We start from the raw sequence: 18,248 nt of genomic DNA, 5'->3' as shown, positions 1-18,248 counted from the left end.
TGAGATTTTGGTGGATAAGAGATTCTGTATGCGTTTAGCTCCCTCACGGGTTGAATTCTATAGCATATCTCTTATAGCATATCTGATATCAAATTCTTTTTCCCAAGTAAGCAGTTCTAGGATTGAGTAACATTAGGTACCCACCATGATCTGAACTCATAGGAACTATCTGATGTTACAATTCAAACAGTAGTTTATTTTCAACATCAAGACCTTTAAGTAGCTTGAAAATACATTCTCCTTGATGTTACCCATCATGGTTGTGTCACAACTGGGTGTAGAAATGAACACTTGTAATCCAAGCTCCTTAGGAGACTGAGGCAGGATTGTTAGTTTGAGTGTAACATGGGCAAGGTGGTAGGGAGACTTTGTCTGGAAAACAAAATGAAACTAAAGGACTGGAGGGGGGATAGTTCCAAGTGGTAAAGTGCCTGCCTAGTATGTGATAAATCCTGTATTCAGTCCCCAGCATCGGTAAAAAAAAAGAAGAAATGAGAAAGAGAAGAAAGGTATGTTCAAGCCTGCACATGAAATAGCATATGTGTTCTATTATTTGTTGGCAAAACATGCAAACTTGCCTGTGTCATATGAGATGGCACCTCTTTTGTGAATAATGAACATAACAAGAAAAACACAAAGTCTTGATTTTAACAAATGTTTGTGAGGACAGTGCTCACAATTCTTGGGATATTCTAAAGTTCTTGAAAGGAAGTACAATCCCACCTATTGCCAATAGCAAAGGGCAGAGTAGCCTCACTAATGCCTATGTTTCACCAGATAAATGTTTTAGTAAATTGATGACTAGTTCAGTTTCACAAATAGAAATGTTAGGAAGACAGAATGAACAGGAAACTCACAAAGAGGACGTACGTATATACCCATATGTAAAATTATTAAGATAGAAAACAGTGAAGGTGAATTTGAATCAACATGAGGAGTCATTTGAGTCGTTGTTAACCATGGAAAGTTTATAGAGGAAAGAGTATCTTCTTATGACAGAACATTCAGTAATTGGGGTCTCTTTTTAAAATGTTATCATGAGTACATTTATTATTCAACTAAGATCTTGCTGAATGCCTTAACTCTGTGTTAGGATACTTAAAATGCCCTTGGTTTCAAGGGACTTGAGGAGCTGATGTTTCATTGCTTTATCTTTTCTTTTTTTAAACCAGTCCCAGAGTTTGAACTCAGGGCTGGGGCACTGCCTTTGAGCTTTTTAAATGAAGGATAACAATCTACCACTTGAGCCATAGCTCTACTTCCAGCTTTTTGGTAGCTTTTTGGAGATAGGAATCTCATGGTCTTTTCTGCCCAGGCTGGCTTCAAATCACAGTCCTCAGATCTCAGCCTCCTAAATAGCTCTTCATTGCTTTCTGAAACTGTAGTAAATAGATACCAAAGTCATTTGTATGAAACTCCCAAATCTAGTGTGTGTGTGTGTGTGTGTGTGTGTGTGTGTGTGTGTGTGTACACAATCCCAAAACAAGGTCCTGAGCAACCACTCAACAGAGTCATCTGATAATCCAGGTTCCTGAGTCTTGTGAATTGTTGATACGGTATGTTTTATGAGGGAAGGTACTTTATTGAACACAAACCAGTCTTTACATTTGTTTAGTCACACATTTCTTTCAATTATATTTATTCATAATATTGAACTGGTCATCTGATTTTTTAAAATGTTTTGGTGGTATTGGGGTTTGAACTAAGGCCTTACAATGTTTGACAGCTACTCTACCACAGAGCCATGGTTTCCAGCCTGCTTTTCACTAATTATTATTTTTTGTGCTGATCCTAGAGCTGCTCAGTGTGTAGGTACTGTCAAGGAGCCTCTTTTGCTCAAGGCTAATTCTCTATTACTTGAACCACAGATTTACTTCTTGGGGTTTTTGTTGTAGTTTTTGGTGATTAATTGGAGAAAAATATCTCACAGGTTTTCCTGCTCTGGCTGGCTTTGAACTGAGATCCTCAGATCTCAGCCTCCTGAGTAGCTATGATTACAGGCAAGAGCCACTGGTGAATGGCTCACGGATTATTTTTAAGATAAAGTCTTGCTTCCTGAACAGGTACATGCTAGGACTGATCTATTTTAGGCTTCTCATCATTGCTGGGATGTCAGATGTGCCCACGGCACCCATCTTTCCTGGGGAGAGATGGAAACTCCCATTGTTGGCCTGGGCTGGCGTAGAACCACAGTTCTTTCAAGCTCAGCTTTCCACAGAGCTTGGAATGACCACTGCACACCACTCTGCCCAGCTATGGATTGAGAAAGGGTGTCATAGACATCTCTGAGTTGGTCTGGATCCATGATCCTCTCAACATTGGACTCCCAAGCAGCTAGGATTATAGGCCACCAGCCACTGATGCCTGGATTATTGTTTTTTAGGAGATTGTCTGCAATTTATCAACTACTCATGTAGATCATTTCATCTGTCATACTATATACCAGGTTTTACTTCCAAAATCGGGTTTTAAACAATTTTAGTAACACTTAAAGAGACTTAAGATTACTTCTCAATTTCTTTAAGACAGTGAGTGTCTGCTATGTGCTAAATAGGGAGACAGAGGCAGACAAAAAGCCCGCCCTTGGAAGTTGGACAGCAGGGAATAAACATAAATATGTAACATTAGGTCAGGAAAAACTAAGAACAAAAATAAGGCTGACTCAGAAAGCAAGTGATCAGTGGTGGGTTACTATTTCAGATAAGTTGATTAGACAAAGTCCCTGGGCAAAGTGACTGAACTTTAAAATAAATATTTTCTGTGTATATGTATATGTATTTATTTTAACTGTTAAGGTCTTAGTGATTGTTTCATCTTACCAATAGGAATTCATACAGCAGTATGAATATAATCTAATGTATACTGGGCATTTTCCTATGCATATGTACCTATAATAAAGTCTGATTTATAAATTAAGCTCAGTAATGTTTAGTAATAATCACCAACAGTGAAATAGGATAACTATAATGATACCTTGTAACCAAATCTTACAAATGTCATCTCTAAAAGTATCTTACTGGACTATGTTCACCCTCCATTTTCCAGTGACCTGGTGAGATGATGTAATGATTGTGATGAGATGAAGTGAGGTAGATAATGTGGGCATTATGACATAGTTCTAAGCTGCTGCTGAAAGCTCGCTGGAGCAGAAGCACTGTGGTTGTCCCCTTCCTGGCGTGATCAATGAAAAGGACGATGTAAGTGCTCAACAGGGATGGGGTGGCAATTTTGTAGTGTACAATGTGATCTTTTACTTATTTTCCTGATTCCGTGTAGATAACCTATTAGAAAAGGATTTGTGAGCTGAGAGCTGGTGGCTCAGGCCTGTAACCCTAGCTATTCAGGAGGCTGAGATCTGAGGACCATGGTCAAAGTCAGCCAGGGCAGGAAAGTCTGTGAGAGTTCTCACAGACTGTTGTTAATCACCAGAAAACTGAAAAACTGGAAGTGGTGCTATGGTTCAAAGTGGTAGAGTGCTAGCCTTGAGCGAAAAAGCTGGGCACTGTCTCTGAGCCTCTTTGTGCTCAAAAATAGTTTACCAGTTGAGCTACAGCGTCACTTCTGCCTTTTTCTAAGTAGTTCATTGGAGATAAGAGTCCCATGAACTTTTTTTTGTCAGTCCTAGGGCTTGAACTCTGGGCCTAGGCACTGTCCCTAAGCTCCTTTTGCTCAGGGATAGCACTCTACCACTTGATCCATAGCACTATTTCTGGCTTTTTTTTGCCACTCCTGGGCTTGAGCTCAGGGCCTGAGCACTGTCCTTGGACTTTCTCAAGGCTAGAGCTCTACCACTTGAGCCTCAGCACCATTTCTGGCTTTTTTCTATGTATGTGGTACCGAGGAATTGAACCCAGGTCTTCATGCATGCTAGGCAAGCACTCTACCACTAGGCCAAACTCCGGCCCCTATTTCTGGCTTTTTTGTGATTAATTGGAGAGAAGATTCTCACAGACTTTCCTACCTGGCATGGCTTTGAACCGAGAAATTCAGATCTCAGGCGTAAGCCACCAGCAACCAGATATTTTTTTCTCCATTGTGGGACTTGATCTCAGGACATGGGCAATGTTCCTGAGCTCTTTTTGCTCAAGGCTAGGGCTCTATTACTTTGAGACACACTTCCACTTGAGAGTTTTTGAGGGGTTAGCTGGAGATAAGGGTCTCATGGACATTTCTGCCCAGGCTGGCTTCAAACTGCGATCCCCAGATCTCAGCCTCCTGAGTAGCTAGGATTAGAGGTGTGAAACACTGGCACCTGGCTAAACTTTAATTTTAAAATAAATCTTTAAAAATGTTTGAACAAAACCAGTGCCAGTGGCTCATGCCTGTAATCCCAGCTACACAGGAAGCTAAGATTTGAGGATTGTGCTTCAAGGCCAACCCAGGCAGAAAATTCTATGGGACTCTTATCTTCAATTAACCATCCAAAAGCTGGAAGTAGAGCTGTGACTTAAGTGGTAGAGTGCTAGCCATAAGAAAAAAAAACCAGGAACAGTGTGCTCAGACCCTGAGTTCAAGCTCCACTCCTAACGTAAAATTAAGATCCTAATTAGGATTAAGCCCTTAATCCTAGCTACTTTTGAAGTGGAGAGCAGTAAGATTGTTTAAAGCTAGCTGACCCCAAAATGTTTGTAAGACTCCATCTTAACCCATTACCTAAATGCAGTGGTTCATATCTGTTATCCTAAGCTATGTGGGAGGCCAAACTTGGAAGGGTAACAGTTCCAGATCGGCCTTGACAGAAATGTCTGGGAGATTCTATCTTAATTGGAGAAAGCTGGACACAGTGCGTGTGATCCCAGCAACTGTAAGAAGCCCACGTAGATGATTAAGGATTAGGCATAGCCCTAGATAGGAAGGGAGATCCCATCCTGAAAGTAACCTGTGAAGACCAGAGCTGGAGTCGTGTCACAATGGTGTCATAATGGGGGAGCCCCTGGGTAGCAACTACAAGGCTCTGAGTTCAAATGCCAATGCCACCAAAAGAATGCTCGAAAGATCTCTTACATTTTCAGAAATGAGATTTCTGTATAGCAGAATGACTGAAAGTAGTAGCTTAAACTAAATTCTATACACACAATAATTTTAAGAGAGAACCTTTTTCATAAATAACCAATATTACCTATCTATATACTAGCTTCCTCTTTTACTTGTCTATCTGCATACTTGTACCTATTTCTCACAACACACAGATAAATACAGATCTAATAGATTCATATGCCATCTGTTGGCTTATCATTTTACAAACCGATCTTGCCTGTATCACTTGAATTTTTAAGCCTCAATGCTTTCAAAGTTCTGTTAAACCATTTAAATATATAGTTGTATACTTCAGTATTTCAAAGGTTTTTTTGTTGTTGTTCCTAAAGGCTTGTTTCCTCCTAAAGCAGTTCTCCTCCCTTGTATTTCTAGTAATTCCATGCCACAGAAACATGAGGTTTGTAGAGATTTTTTTTTTCCTGGTGACAATGCTCACTGCTGAGATTTATGCATGGACCACAAAGAGAATAGCTGATGCTTCAGAGACATTGCCTGAAGCTGCCATGATGAGGATGAATAGCTGAATAGCCACAGCTTGTGAGGGAGCACGCTCAGTCCACCCCCCTCCCACGACCTCACATTTTCTCCCATTACAAATCATTACCAAGGCCTGCTCTTGCACAGATGGATTCTATTTGCATATGGAACATATCCTCTCCTTTCCTCAGCAGTCTGTACCAGCTTGAACACACTAGTTACATTTGGAATCAGTTTCCTGTCTTAACAAATTTAACGTATGAAAAACAGGTTTTAATTTCTACTTACTTAAATAGGACCCCAAAGCTCAGTTTCCAAGGTAAATATTTTAGTGCAGTGCTCTGAAAAAGCAAAGTTAAGACCAATAGTTTATAATAGTCCAGATATCAAAACCTCTAATGAAGATAGGCTACTGTTTTATGACTCTTCATTATTATGCAATTCAGATATTTTCAATTGGCTCATAGTCCTAGGACACGTGGCCATTGGGTTTCTGAGGAATGACAATAGTGCAGAACAAATGGGAGAATCTAGGCTTTAGACAGACTTACATATATGAGTGGGTTTTTTTTTTGTCAGTCAGTGGACTTGTATTCTGGGCGCAGTGGCTCACACCTATAATCCTAGCTAATGAGGGGGCTGAGATCTGAGGATCAAGGTTCAAAGCCAGCCTAGGCAAAAAAGAACTTGCGATTCTTATCTCCAATTAACCTCTAGAAAGTGGGGCTTGGCTCCAGAGTAGAGCAGTAGCCTTGAGCTGAAGAGCTCAGGGACAACACTCACGCCAAATGAATTCAAGCCCTATGACCCACAAAAAAAAGAAAGAAAATGTGAATTAGGTTTTTGCAGCTAGTGCAGAATTTGTAGATGGGCACACATTCACCCCTTGACCTTACAGTCTCATGTGGCTATGCTTTAAGTATGGTATAACACAGCTTGTAAGAACACAGATTTTCTCATAGGCAGCAGTGCCTTGGGTACTATAGCAACATACATCCACATTTATGTCTCAACACTTGTGGCTTTGATGTCATTTCTGTCTGTTCCATCATTCATGATCTCATGAATTCAAAGACCAACCTTTGAATTTAGCCATTCAGGCATAGATACTGAGGCTCTTTATATTTCTTGAATTTAGAAACCTTCCTCTCTCATCTTTTGCCTTTCACATCTCTGATATTTTTGAAGAGTCTAGTTCCATTTTTTTCTTTTTTTTTGTGGGTCGTGGGCTTGAGCTCAGCCTGGGCTATCGCCCTACCCTTGAGCCCACTTCCCACTTTTTTGTTTTTGTTTTTCCTAGCAGTTAATTTGAGATAAGAGTCTCCAGTTTGTGCCCCGGGTGGCTTTGAACTTTGATCCTCAGATCTCAGCCTCCTGAGTAGCTAGGATTCCAGGTGTGAGCCACTGCTCCCAGCTTTAGCTCCATTGTTATAGTATCATGTTATGGATACTATCTCTAGATTTGTGTGTGTGTGTGTGTGTGTGTGTGTGTGCGCGCGCGTGCGTGCGCATGCATGTGAGTGTGTATGTGTATGCGCATGTCCTTGTATGTGCACATACGCGTGTAGTAGGGCTTGAACTCAGAGATGGAGCACTTTCCTTGAGTTCCTTTGCCCAAGATTGATACTATACAGCTCCCCTTTTGACTTTTGATGGTTAATTGGAGATGAGAGTTTCATAGACTTTCCTGTCCAGGCTAGCTTCAAACTTAGATCCTCAGATCTCAGCCTCCTGAGTAGCTAGGATTACAGGCATTAGGCACCTGTGCTGGGCTATCTTTTCATTTTGATTCACTTCTTTTCTAGTCTACTTTTTATGCCAGATGACTTTTTGAAACCTTAATTACTTAGTGCAGTCAGAATGTGTGATTATTCTCTGAAGGGGCATCAGATAGCTCTGCAGAACCTAAACAGCATGGATAGACCCTAAGTTCTCATGTGATACAGAGAATTCCAAGTTATCAGGAAAATTGCTTGCTGGAATAATAAGTTTCAGCTCTTGGGCCAACTTTGACTAATCAGAAATGACTTTCAAGGCTCCTGAGGCCTCAGGAGCAGAGTTATAATCCACCAGTGGGGTGTTACTTAGCTATCTAAGTAAGGATAGTTCAGAGGTACAGGCCTCTATTCACCTTGTCCTGGAATGAATGAGTGTGGCCTTGCTATCTACTGCAATCCTTCATTCTTTTTTGCTTTTATTTCCTTTTCATATATGAGCCATTTTTGGTGACCACAGACACAATGATGGGCAACAAAGTCTCACTAGAAATTGGTAAGATTTCTATTTTCTTATGCTTTGTAGTCAGCTACCCTGTTTCTTTACAATCACAGTTCATATAGTTCAATTTCTCCATATAGTTTAATTTTCTCCTCATCCTAATATTTGAAAGTGCATGAACGTTTCTTATGAAGAATTGTTGTTGGGGTTGGGGAATTAGCTTTGTAGAAGAGCAATTGACTGGAAAGTGCAAGACCTTGGGTTCATTCCTCAGTTCTGCAGGAAAAAAAAACCCCACCAAAATAACAACTATTGTCTATTGTTAAAGTTAAAAAAAAAATCCAGCTCCCACATGGACTTGGTGATTCACACCAAAGTAATCCTAGCTACTCAGGAGGTTGAGATCTGAGGATTAAACTTTAAAGATAGGGCTGGGAGTTTGGCCTAGTGGTAAAGTGCTTGCCTAAAATGCACGGGTTCAATTCCTTGGTACCACATACACAGAAAAGCCAGAAGTAGTGTTTTGGCTCAAGTGGTAGAGTGCTAATCTTGAGCACAAAGCGGTTCAGGGACAGTGCCAAGGCCCTGAGTCCAAGTCCCAGGACCAGAAAAACAAAAAAACAAAACAAAACAAAAAACTCGCTGGGCACGGTGGGCGGTAGTTTGAGTTGAAGAGTTTAGAGACAGTGCCCAGGCCCAGAGTTCGAGCCCCAGGACCGACAATAAATAAAAAAACAAAACAAAACAAAAAATATTGAACAGAGCAGACACCAGAGGCTCATTCCAGTAATCCTAGATAATCAGGAGACTGAGATTTGAGAACCATGGTTCAAAGTCAGGCAGAAAAGTCCATGAGACTCTTGCAATTATACACCAGAAAACTGAAAGTTGTACTGCAATAAAGTGCTGATCTTGAGCAGAAGAAGCAGAAGATAATAAATTTAAAATCATGAGATCCAGCCTGGTGTGGTGGTGGCTCATATTTGTAATCTTTCAGAGAATCAAGCTGAGAGAGCACAGTATCTCAAATTTACTTACATAGGTGCCTGGGGGTGATATATTGAGTTCTATAAACAATACTGAGCCCAAGGAAGGATTTTATAGCAGCTGGTAATTAAGCTTGGCCCCTTTTTTTGTGGGTCATGGGGCTTGAATTCAGCCTGGGTGCTGTCCCTGAGCTCTTCAGCTGAAGGCTACCACCCTACTCTTGAGCCAAGCCCCACTTAGTTTTCTAGAGGTTAATTGGACATAAGAGTCTCAGGACCTTTTGTAGCCAGGCTGGCTTTGAACCTTGATCCCCAGATTTCAATTTCCTGAGTAGCTAGGAATACAGGCGTGAGCCACCGTGTCCGGAAAGGCTAGGATTTTTAAAGGCAAAATTCTTGTAGGCATGCGCAGGTAACTAATGGGATTGTAATGCACACAAAGGATGATACAGTCATCAGATCACGCAGGTGGGCAATGAGGGTACAGTTTGTCTCATAATGGCTGTTTAAACCAGCCTATCACTTTGGTTTAAATTGGCACGCGAATTTGGCGGGCAAAAGGTGGGGTTTCTCTTTGGCGGGCAAAAGCGGGTTAGATTACTATATTTTTCATAGTTTAAGCATTGCTTAAAGGCCACTATCACCTAGGGAGGCAAGATGAAATCCAGAAGTTCCCAATATGAATTAAAGTTTACACTGAACTTATGCGTAGACAGACCCTTACTCAACTTAATTTTTTGGGGTCCCATTTCCTGTTTCATTACAATGGTAGGGAAACTTGGTAGAGCTTTATTGTGTAAGCAAACAGAAAAATAGAGGCACACTCAAGTAGATAAAGTGTGAATACTCCACAGGAGACATCACAAGCTGTTCTGACACTAGTACTAATTAAAAAAAAAAGTAGACTTGAGCTCACATTTATCTTAGAATAAGTGTGCCTTTTGTTGTTACACCTGGTAGATTTTGCTGGGACATTTTTATCAACAGGCTGTAGAGACCTCAAGGTTAGCCTGCCAAACGTAGGTCATTGAAAAGTTGGGATTTTTTTTTCCAAAATAGAGTCACTAATGTCTTTAACATATAGATTGTGTCAAACACTCTTCAGGACAATTGTGTATTGTTGAAATAAATATATTTTAGCAAATATTTTTTGTACCCAAAGGAGTATTTTTCTCAGAATATGTATCTCTTCACTTTGCAGCTGGGTACAAGGGCAAGGTCAGTTGGGAGAGAGTTTTGTTTTGTGTTTCTTTTTTACTAAATGTTACATTTACTGATAGAATGGTCAAGTTTGTTGCAAAAAATAACTGTTTGTGTTCTTCTAATTAAGCAATAATTATTTCTGAATCCCTGGCTGCTATTTTCCCACATCTCACTTTCTCCTGATCTATACTGCCTTGGTGGAAAATAGAAATTGGAAAATAAAAGGAAGAAACCCTTTTTTATATTAATAAATGTCATGAAGTGGGTGGATTAAACATATCCATTTATTAGCCACATGTGTCTACTGAGTAGGTGAAATGTCCAAAATGTAATGTGCTATAAGGTCAAGACATGGAGAAAATTGCAACATACTATAGTAATGTTTTATATAGATTACACTATCAAATGATAGTAGTTTGAATGTGATGGGTTAAATGATATGCGTGAAAATTGAACAACGAAAATATTAGGAAAGAAATCACATATAGAGAAAGACCAACTATTTTTTTGGTCTAGGCAAATTGATGCACCCTGAACAAAGCAACAATGTGTCTAATTGATTAGAAGATGGAAGATCTCTTTTATACCCTACAGAATCCGGCAGTCCATTTGTCCAATTGTGATCGTTCATTCTTTATCCAGAAGCAACAAAAAAGTGTGCAGGAAAAATGAATTAGGACATTTAGTGAAATGCTTGCAGTTCAAAGAAAGAAAACAGAAGTCCTCTCCACCCCACCCCCACCCTTGCATTTTGGTAACATATAGACACATTTTTCCATTAGAGACTCCCGCAAAATTGAAACCACGTGTGCACATGGCCACGGTGCTTTGTGCATGGAACTGTGCAAGAAAAGTCAGCAAAGGCTGCAACTAAATCAGTTTCTTTGCTTTTCAACACAGAGATGGAGGTCTTGTTTCAATACCAAGAATGCCCTAAGTAGCAAATTGCTCAGCCCAGCATATGAAACTTTGAAACAAATGAGCAGTGTGTTTTTTTTTAATTTCTTCAGCTAGCCACTCTGCTCCCTTGCTTCTACAAGTTACAAAGTGTGAATTTCCTTCCTGATAAACTCCAGGGTTTCCTCACTGATTGGTCTGTTTTGGAAAGGACGTGACATCAGCAATTTTGGGCTTGGGGAGGGGCTATTGTGGGCTCTGGCTTGCCTCCAGCCAGCTAGGTAGTGTGCCTTTGGGTGTGTGTGTGTGTGTGTGTGTGTGTGTGTGTGTGTGTGTGTGTGTGTGCTTGACTGACCACAGGTGGTACTCAGATTTCCCAGCCTTTACTGTAGATTGCCTGCCTGGCCAGGACGTGTATAGTTCATTCAGCTACAGAATCCAAATTTCTCAGAAGCACACACAGGGGGACATGGAATTTGGACTTATCTGAACAACTAAGTTGTTTTGAATTTACAAGTCCAATAGAGAGAAGCACCATGGATGACGAACAAGGAGGTGCCAGGAGCAGCGGCAGGACCCTGAGGCCGGGAAGCACTTCTGATACTATCCTCTTCACAAGTCCATTGATGGGTGGTGAGTTGCAGGAGCTATGAAATCCAGGTGCTGGGAGAGGATGGCTAACATGCACAGGAGAGGGGAGAGCTGGGGTGATTTTAAGGAGTGTTCATGGGGGGAGTTAGTAAAAAGATGTCCACAGCTTGCTGCTACATATCCTTTACATGATTGTTACAAAATGTGGTGATCTTTACCTGCACAGATCTATAGATACAAAACTCGGTTTGATATTAACCAGGGAAAACTTCAGTTTCTAGGAAACATTCTTTGTAATTCAAATGCATTACTTATTAAATAGGAGCTTTAAAAGTTACTTATGAGTAGGAAAACTTCTTCCTGCTAGCATTCATATTCTCTCTCTCTCTCTCTCTCTCTCTCTCTCTCTCTCTCTCTCTCTCTCTCTCTCTCTCTCTCTCTCTCTCTCTCTCTCTCTCTCTCTCTCTCTCCCCTCTCTCTCTCTCTCTCTCTCTCTCTCTCTCTCTCTCTCTCTCTCTCTCTCTCTCTCTCTCTCTCTCTCTCTCTCTCTCTCTCTCTCGGCTTGTGCCTATAATCCTAATTACTCAGGAAGCTGAGATCTGAGGATCAAAGCCAGCCTGGGCAGGGAAGGCGGTGAAACTCTGATCTCCAATTAATCACGAGACAACTGGAAGTGCTGTGGCTCAAAGTAGAGTGCTAGTCTTGAGATAAAAGAGCCCAGGGACAGTTCCAAGGTCCCTAGTTGAAGCCCCACAACCGAAAAAAAATATCTTCAGCTGGGCTCTGGTGGTTTATGTCTGTAATCCTAGCTACTCAGGAGACTGACATCCGAGGATTGTGGTTTGAAGTCAGCCTGGGCAGGAAAGTCTGTGAGACCTATCTCCAATAAAATACACAGAAAATCCCAGAAGTGGCACTGTGGCTCAAATGGTAGAGTGCTAATCTTGAGCAAAAAAAACTCGGAGACAGAGCCCAGGCCCAGAGTTCAAGCCCCATCACTAGCAAAAAAAAGGGGGGGTTGGGGTGGAGTGAAGGAAATGGGGACAAGAACATGAGAATGGGGACAAGAACATGAGAAAGGGTAGCAGTGTTTGGGAAGTAATGCACTTTCTATCTGGCGAATATAATGTAACCCTTCCATTAATTACAATAAATTATATTAAAAAAGATACCTTTGGTATTAGATATTTGGCATTTAGGTGAGATTTAAAAAAACTATTCTGCTGTTGAACTCTGGGCCTGGGCACTGTCTCAAGGCTGACACTATAGCACTTGTACGACGTCTTCACTTCTGGCTTATTGCTGGTTTATTGGAGATGAGAATCTTATCACCTTTCCTGCCAGGGCTGTCTTAAACTTTCTTGGCAAAGTAGGCTCTGACTCATGATCCACAGAACTCAGTCTCTTAAGTAGCTAGGATTATATGAGCCAGAGGCCCGGCTCTGATAGAATCATTTTAAAAGAAGAATTTTAAAGTTTGAAGAGGTTTCTTACAGGTATGACATTGAATTCTCCAATTAGGCCTTTGTTCATATATAGAATCCCATGTACTGAGTCACTGTCAACTCTTGTTGTGAGCCTTCAGAATGTGCCTCTGGCTGAAGAGATTCTGCAAATGCAATAAGCATTGGAGGAGAGATCATTAAATTCGGTATCCATGTAGGTTGACTGCAACACTTGGAATCAGAACTCTAAAGTCACACAAGACTTATTAATATAAGTACAGAAAATGAAAACAAATGACCAAAGGCATTCATTTTTCTTTTTTTTTTTGGCTGGCGCTGGGGCTTGAACTCAGGGCCTTTCCCTCATGTGGCTTACTTGCTTACCTCTGATGTTTCACTATTTGATCCATACCTCCATCATCTGAAATACATGATTTTGGTTGAGCAGGCAAACATGCTCATTTCATTTACTCATTTGTTCAGTTTTTCTCATATTCATTGGGTATGATTTGGACTCACAAAGAGCAGAACAGATTTGCTCATTATATGGCAAACATAGTTTGAAAGCTTAGTGGCAGGATCCATTTTTAAAAATAATTCTTTAAAGTAACAGCCAATCATTATAGAAAATGTTCACTAATTTGGTTGACTTTGGCACAATTATTTTACAGATAACTATAGTTTTGCTTTTGTTTCTACATGGGAGAGGTAAAGTTGCCACTTTTCACTGTGGGTAGATGTTACATTCTGACACATGCTGATTACAAAGTGAACCCATTGTTACAGCTAAAAGGAAGAGTATTTTCAAGTCTAGTAAGAACAAGTCTATGGAGATGGAGCTGGATGGAGAAGCTTTAAAAACTGCATGAAAGAGATTAACCTTTATTAATCAGGGAGTTGACAGCCATGGGTGGCACTGGAGCCAAGACCTGCCAATAATGAAGGCCATACATAAGTCAGTACAGTACACAAGTCAGGGTGAACTTTGGTAGTATCATAGGAGGCTGCCTTGGGGGTTGATAAAATGCATGTGGAAGCAGCTTCTGATGAAAATGGCAGGTTTAGGTATTGGGGATTTAGCTCAATAGAAGAGTACTTGTGGCCAGTGCAAAACCCTGAGTTTGGTTCTTAGCTCTGGAAAAACAAAAGCTACAAAGAATGGTGTAGGTCTACAGTAGGTCTAGGTACCTGCATTGTTAGGTAGGCCCCGGTGATGCTGACAGGAATAGTAAGGATCACAGTTTGAGATCCCCTACACTCATACAACCACAATTACATAAAAGGGATAGAAAAATAGTGCTATTATCAAAGGAAAAGGAAATCACAAAATGCTGCTTAATTAGATATAAATGCTAACGGAGAGAAGACAGAACAGAAGATCTAGATAGGAGGGAAGCTGAGTTGGATAGGGTAAAAAGAAGGGATGGGCTGGGAGTGTGGCCTAGTTGTAGAGTGCTTGCTTCACTTGCCCCAATCCTTGGGCTTGATGCCTTGGTACCACTTACACAGAAAAAGGCAGAAGTGGTGCTATGGTTCAAGTGGTGGAGCCCAAGGACAGCGCTCAGGCCCTGAGCTGAAGCCCCTGGACTGGCAAAAGAATAATAAAAGTGAGAAAAAGGGATGTTGGTGTTCTGTTTTGAACATAAAATTAGCAATAATTATGCCCAGTGCATAGCAGGATGACATGGGACTGAGGTTAGGAATGAATACAGGTTAGGAGTTAGAAACCTCGGAATGTTCTGCAGAGAAGCTGTGGTTGAAATTTACTTAAAGGAAAAAAATTTTCTGATGGCTAAGAGCTGAGAGCAACTGGCAGAGCCCTCGGATAGCCAAAGATGTAGGATGTGTAAAGGCAGAAGCAGGAAGAAACTCTGGAGGTTTAAGAGATTTTTTTTTTCAAAGAACTGAAAGCCGTAAAGGTGCATGGCTGGGCAGCTCTGCTTTCTTATTTCCTCCTCTGAATCAGACTAACAGAGCCCCTAGTCATCTTCTACACCAAGCTGAATTACTCTTTGGCTTTTTTTCTCATTTTCTTTCCCTTATTTATACCATTCTGACACCTCAAGTAAAACCTCAGTTCTAGCTTGATTGCATTTCTTTTGCTACAGAAGTACTGACCTTGGTAAAGTCTGGAATGTAGAATACTCAGAAGGCTGTTTCTAATTGGCTATGCCAGGAAAGTCAGTCCAGATAAATCATGCCCCTGGCCCAAGGACAAGCTAGAGGACAAATAGGGAAAGGTGATGTTCATCTTGGGAAATTTGCTCTTCCCATCTCCTCCTGCAGGATTTTTGTCCTCTGCCTCCTTTTCTGGAAGTCAAGAGGCAAGGGTATAAAGACTGGCAGTAGCCTCTATAGACATTGCTAAATGTTTGATTCTTCTTTTCCAAGAGCAGAGAGTTCCTTGTTAGGAGGCAATTAAATTATAACCCCTTGCCCCCCAAAGACACACTGAAATCCTAACTTCCTGTACCTCAGCCTTATTTGAACATAGAAGCGTTGTAGATATAATTAGTTACAATTAGATCTCCCCTGCAATGGGATGCCCAGTAATCCCATCTGACTAGCTTTTTAAGAAGGAAAGAAAGGAAGCCCTACAGGGTGAATGCTATGTGACAGCCAAGGCAGAGATGAGAGTGAAGTATGTACAAGCCAAGGAGTGCCAGAGGGGTGTCTGATGCCAGAGTCCAAAGAAGTGAAGATGGATTATTCCCTAGAATCTTTGGAAATGACATGGTCTTGCTGACTTCTAGTCTGTAGAACTGGGTAACAACACATTTCTATTGTCGTAAGCCTCCTAGCTGGTGGTATTTAGTTATGAAAGCTCTATAAGCTTACTAGAGAGGTAACCCTGGTCCATTTTGGTGGATATCCTTTGTGTGTATCCTTCAGGATTGTTCTTCAAGCTTATACCTATAGAGGTAAGAAGATGAGTAGAAGGAGGGGGTGATTTCTAAGGGAATCCTGCCAGTTAAATGGAATGTGTGGTAATTTGAGGGCTCTGTGGAGGACAGGAAGAGGCAGTAGAATAGTAGTGGGGAAAGGTGGTGAGGGATCTGAGAAACGAACTGTCGTGAACCAGAAGAGCTTGTCCAAGAGTTGTCTTAGTGGGTGCCTCTGCTTGCTTGTTTCTTAATTTGAACCTCTTCTTCTCTGTGCTCCCTCTCTCTGTCTTTCTGTTAATTTCTCCCTCTGTCTCGCTGTCTCTCTATATCACTCTGTTTGTCTGTTTTCCCCCTCTCTTTCTCCCTCTCATTTCTCTTTTTGTCTGTTTTTCCTGGAATCAAAATGGACATCCTTCCTAATTATTAACACAGTAGCAGATTCTCGCTAATGTTGGTTCATGCCACTGACTCCATCCTTATGTTGTTCCAAAGACTGAAGGCAAACCCTCCCCTCCCCTGTCAAAAGACTCAACTTCTCTTTTTTCTCCTCTTGGCCTTTCGAAATGCTTTCTTAGTTGGTTAGATTTATACCACTGCCCACTATTCACTAGAGCTCTCAGAGCTTCGTTAATAGCACTTTTCAGAATGTACCAATTAGTGCATTTAAAATCTCTCCTAAAATAATGGAAATTTTAGAAATCATTCCAGAAAGTGCAATAAAAATAAAATGGCAACCTTCCTAATGTGCTGCAGGGTTGCAAAAGATACATTTTGTAAAAAGTAACTTTAATGTCATGGATTAGAGGACTTGTGGAGTTGTCTTTTAAACTATGAGCGTTCTCTGCCCTATTTTATCCATAAGGTCCTTAGTATTGCTAGCGAACCTGGTTGGGACCTGGTTTTATTTGGCAGCAACACCAATAGATTATGGCTATGCCAAAGGCTTATACACTAGGTTTCCTACAGATGATGAATTTCAAAGAATTTGTGGAGTCAGTGGAAAAGGATACTGCAGTCTTGGGTCCCTACATCTGCTCAGCAGTGACCTCCCTGAGCATCACCTGTGTTTTATATGGAAATGGGCTCCCTCCCTTTCCCTGCTTAATTTGGTGAAGACGAAGCTCTGTAGGGGTCTAACTGGGCATGTGTTGAGCCTACTGGTCCTCCTATGCAACCCCCATTTGTGTTTTTTTTTTTTGCCAGTCCTGGGCTTGAGCTCAGGGCCTGAGCACTGTCCTTGGACTTTCTCAAGGCTAGAGCTCTACCACTTGAGCCTCAGCACCACTTCAGGCTTTTTTCTATGTATGTGGTACCAAGGAATCGAACCCGGATCTTCATGCATGCTAGGCAAGCACTTTAACCACAAGGCCAAAATCCCGGCCCCCCATTTGTGTTTTTACAAGATGTATTTTATAGCTCTTCAACTGCTTTCTAGAGCAAAACGAGATCTAGTCCAATCCAAGTTACAAATTACAGCATTTGCTGGACTGAATGCTATCTGAATATTACAAAAATGCTAATACATTACCCTATTTATTTTCACTGTTTTAGGTTGTATAATTGTTCTGACCTACTGGGGCAGTCCTAGTGTAAATTTGAGAGAGATTTAGACTTTACAAGGATCCATGTTTTTCTTCTGGGCAGGAGCATATAAGCATACTGTGACAGGCTTAACAAATCTTAGACTGAAATGACTTTAAATTCATTGGCTAAGCCTCACACATTGCTTATTGGAATATAAAGTGGGAAATAATCTCAAAAGGCTGATAAACACTGTGTTATCATCAGATAGCAAATCAGTGAATACATATATTCACCCCCAAACTTGCATTTCAATGCTGTAGCAGCATCATTAATGCTAGCCCAAAGTAGTAACAATACAACGTTCCACCAATGGATGGATGAATAATTCATACAATGGTTATTTGACCAAAGAAGGGAAAAAGTAATGATACATGTTACAGTGTGGGTACATCTTGAAACATGCTAAGTGAATGGAACAGTTCTTAAGAGATCACACATTATATGCTTTCACTTATATGAGCTGTCTAGAAAAAGCAAATCCATAAAGACAAAGTAGATTAATATTTGCCAGGGTCTTGGGGAAGTAGAAATGAGGACTGAATTCTAATGGGCATGGACATATTTTTGGAAAGGATGAAAATCTTCTACCATTGATTGTGGTGTTGATTGTATAATGTTGAGAATATAACGAAAAGCACTGATGTGTGTACATTCAAATGGGTAATTTCTATGATATGTGAATTAAGTGCAATGAAGGCGTTAGTTGGCTAACTAGTTACAGGTATTAATGATGTTAGCCTCCTATGTGTTCTAGGAAAACAAAACTCCATACTGAGAGACACAGGCTGTCTCTGTAAGTACTACATTTTACCTGGGTGTAAACCATCAAGTTGCTTGTAATTTTCTCTTGGAGAAGTGCATAATTTTTCATTTGTGCTAAATAAGAGGAATAATGATTCTGTGATAAATCATTATGCTTAATAACA

The 18,248-nt window shown here is 40.7% G+C and overlaps 1 protein-coding gene across 1 annotated transcript in view; it reads left to right on the top strand.

The window, feature by feature from the left end:
* Positions 1-3,148: 3,148 nt before the first annotated feature.
* Positions 3,149-18,248, top strand: part of Asb9 (ankyrin repeat and SOCS box containing 9) — a 28,843-nt gene continuing 13,743 nt past the window's right edge. The window contains exons 1-3 of the mRNA XM_090325593.1: positions 3,149-3,197; positions 7,750-7,785; positions 11,335-11,450. Of these exons, the coding sequence (XP_090181719.1) occupies positions 3,184-3,197; positions 7,750-7,785; positions 11,335-11,450 (166 nt within the window). The 5' untranslated portion in view covers positions 3,149-3,183. The remainder of the gene's footprint in view (positions 3,198-7,749; positions 7,786-11,334; positions 11,451-18,248) is intronic.

Source organism: Megascapheus bottae, chromosome X, assembly GCF_031878675.1.
Source record: "Megascapheus bottae isolate mThoBot1 chromosome X, mThoBot2.hap1, whole genome shotgun sequence".
NCBI lineage: Eukaryota > Metazoa > Chordata > Mammalia > Rodentia > Geomyidae > Megascapheus > Megascapheus bottae.
This window is presented reverse-complemented; position numbering and strand designations above follow the sequence as displayed.